The 2,250-nt window shown below is 40.3% G+C and overlaps 1 protein-coding gene across 1 annotated transcript; it reads left to right on the top strand.

The window, feature by feature from the left end:
* Positions 1–313: 313 nt before the first annotated feature.
* eve (homeobox protein even-skipped) lies at positions 314–1,614 on the top strand. The gene is made up of 2 exons (XM_073990362.1): positions 314–477; positions 605–1,614. Exons 1-2 carry the CDS (start codon positions 342–344, stop codon positions 1,597–1,599), a joined length of 1,131 nt encoding a protein of 376 aa, XP_073846463.1. The 5' UTR covers positions 314–341; the 3' UTR covers positions 1,600–1,614.
* The last annotated feature ends 636 nt before the right edge of the window (positions 1,615–2,250 follow it).

The following is a 2,250-nucleotide window of genomic DNA, read 5'->3' as shown; positions in this document are numbered from 1 at the left end:
GCAGCCAGGAGACGGGTATAAAAACACCCTCAGTTGACTGAGAAAGGCACACTTGAGCTGTAGCTTTCTAACAAACAACATCATCAGCACAAAAAACAAGAGATTTAAAAATACAAAATAATAATTATAAAATATTATTAACAATTTTGAGAATAAAAAGAAAAAAAAAACATTTAAAAGAAATTTATTCCAAAAGAGAAAAACAATTAAAAAATAAATGCAAAAGAGAACAAGCGATTAGTGATTTGAACTAAAAAAGTGAAACAGTGTCAACGCATTAAAAACAACAACAAATCAATTAATTAATTAAAAAATACAACAACAACCCACACACACACACCATGCAAGGATACAGATCATACACCATGGAAAACCATCACAATCATCATCACGACAGCAACGATCAAAAGCCATTGGTTGTGGACCTAATGTCCGGCCAATACGGCAAACCTCAAACTCCACCACCATCTCCTACTGGTAAGTTTTCCCATTCAAGAAAAAAGATTTTCCCTTTCAAAGAAAATTTGGAAATCTTCTTTCAAAAACTTCCCCTCCTTTGAGTGACAATTTACTTATGATTCCTTTACCTCTTGTTCCATTTTAGAATGCCTTTCAAGCCCCGATACCTCATTGAATGGTAGCCGCAACAACTCTTGCGAAATTCCCGCTGATCCCTCAGTACGCCGTTATCGTACCGCCTTCACCCGCGATCAATTGGCCCGCTTGGAAAAGGAATTCTACAAGGAAAACTATGTTTCCCGCCCACGCCGCTGCGAATTGGCTGCCCAATTGAATTTGCCCGAGTCCACCATCAAGGTGTGGTTCCAAAACCGCCGCATGAAGGACAAGCGTCAACGCATTGCCGTTGCCTGGCCTTATGCTGCTGTCTACTCCGATCCCGCTTTTGCCGCCTCCATCTTGCAAGCCGCCGCCAACAGTGTGGGTATGCCCTATGCTCCCTATCCAGCTGCCGCCGCCAATCCCATGTTGGCCTCTGCCATGCCCACCATGCCAGTTCATGGCCACAATCCTTATGGACAATACCGCTACACACCCTACCACTTGCCCAGCCGTCCCACCCACGCTGCTCCCCATCCCCACTTAGGTCATGCCATGCCACCACACATGGCCGCCGCCGCTCCCATGGCTGCTGCTGCTGCCGCCGCTGCCTATCCAGCTGCCATGCTTGGTGTGATGCCCCCAACTGCTGCCGCTCCTGCCGGCTATGCCAACAAAACCCAAACACCTCCCTTGGATTTACAATCATCCTCCTCACCACACTCCTCCACCTTGTCATTGAGTCCCGCCGGTTCGGATCACACCAAAGTATTCGACCGCAGCCTTAGCCCATTGCGTCCTGCCCTCCAACACCAACAACCCATCCAACTACCCTTGTTGCAAGCCCACGACAACAACTCCTGCTCTTCCTCCAACAACAGCCTACACTTCTCGGCCGCTCCCTCATCAGCTGGACTCCTGATGCCCTCGGCCGCCACCAAACGTCCTGCCTCCTCAATGTCTCCACCACCAGCCCAAACCAGTGGCTTGGTATCGGATCCCAAACCCAAACTCTTCAAACCCTACAAGACTGAGGCTTAAGCAAAGTGATTACCAAGAGTTTTCAATCCCTCCCGCTTCCCCCCAAAAAGAGTACTGCATGCAGTCTCTCTAAACAAAAAAAAACAACAACAAAGAATAATTCTCATTGTGATCGTGGTGCTACAACTAGGAAATCGAAAACAAAACAAAAATCAAATCAAAAATTGTACAAATCTCCATTTTCAAATTAATGTTTTTTGTATTTGATTTTAAACGAATTTTAAATTTTTTGAAAAATAATTGTTAATTTATTTTAATTGTAAATAGTCTGAAAAATTTAAACAAATTTTAGTTTTAAGTTTTTTTTTTTAGAATTAAGAAAACAAATTTATACCTTAAATAAAAAATTTCAAAAATTAAAAAAAAAAATACTTAAAATCTTTTAATTTGGGAAAAGGGAAAAAACAAAAAGGGGGAAAAATAATAAGAAAAAAATTACTCAGTACAAAAAAAAAATAAATAAATAAATAAAAATTTCAAATAAACAAAAATTTCAAAAATTAAAAAAAAACATTGGATTCTTTTAATTTTGGGAAAAGGGAAAACAAAAATTGGAAAAATAATAAAAAAATTACTCAGTACAAAAAAAAAAAAAGAAAAAAAAAATAAATAAAAATTTCAAAATGCCGTCGGCATTTCCATAGCTTACTT

This window comes from Musca autumnalis, unplaced genomic scaffold, assembly GCF_047663935.1.
Source record: "Musca autumnalis isolate F117 unplaced genomic scaffold, ASM4766393v1 scaffold_5, whole genome shotgun sequence".
NCBI classification, from domain to species: Eukaryota; Metazoa; Arthropoda; class Insecta; order Diptera; family Muscidae; genus Musca; species Musca autumnalis.
Note: the sequence above shows the minus strand (reverse complement) of the source record. Positions and strands in the feature narration are given on the sequence as shown.

Excerpts from the sequence above, each read along its gene's own strand:
- eve (XM_073990362.1), top strand. The coding sequence starts at position 342 with ATGCAAGGATACAGATCATACACCATGGAAAACCATCACAATCATCAT. Across the intron at positions 478-604 it reads TCCACCACCATCTCCTACTG|AATGCCTTTCAAGCCCCGAT; the intron begins GTAAGTTTTCCC and ends GTTCCATTTTAG.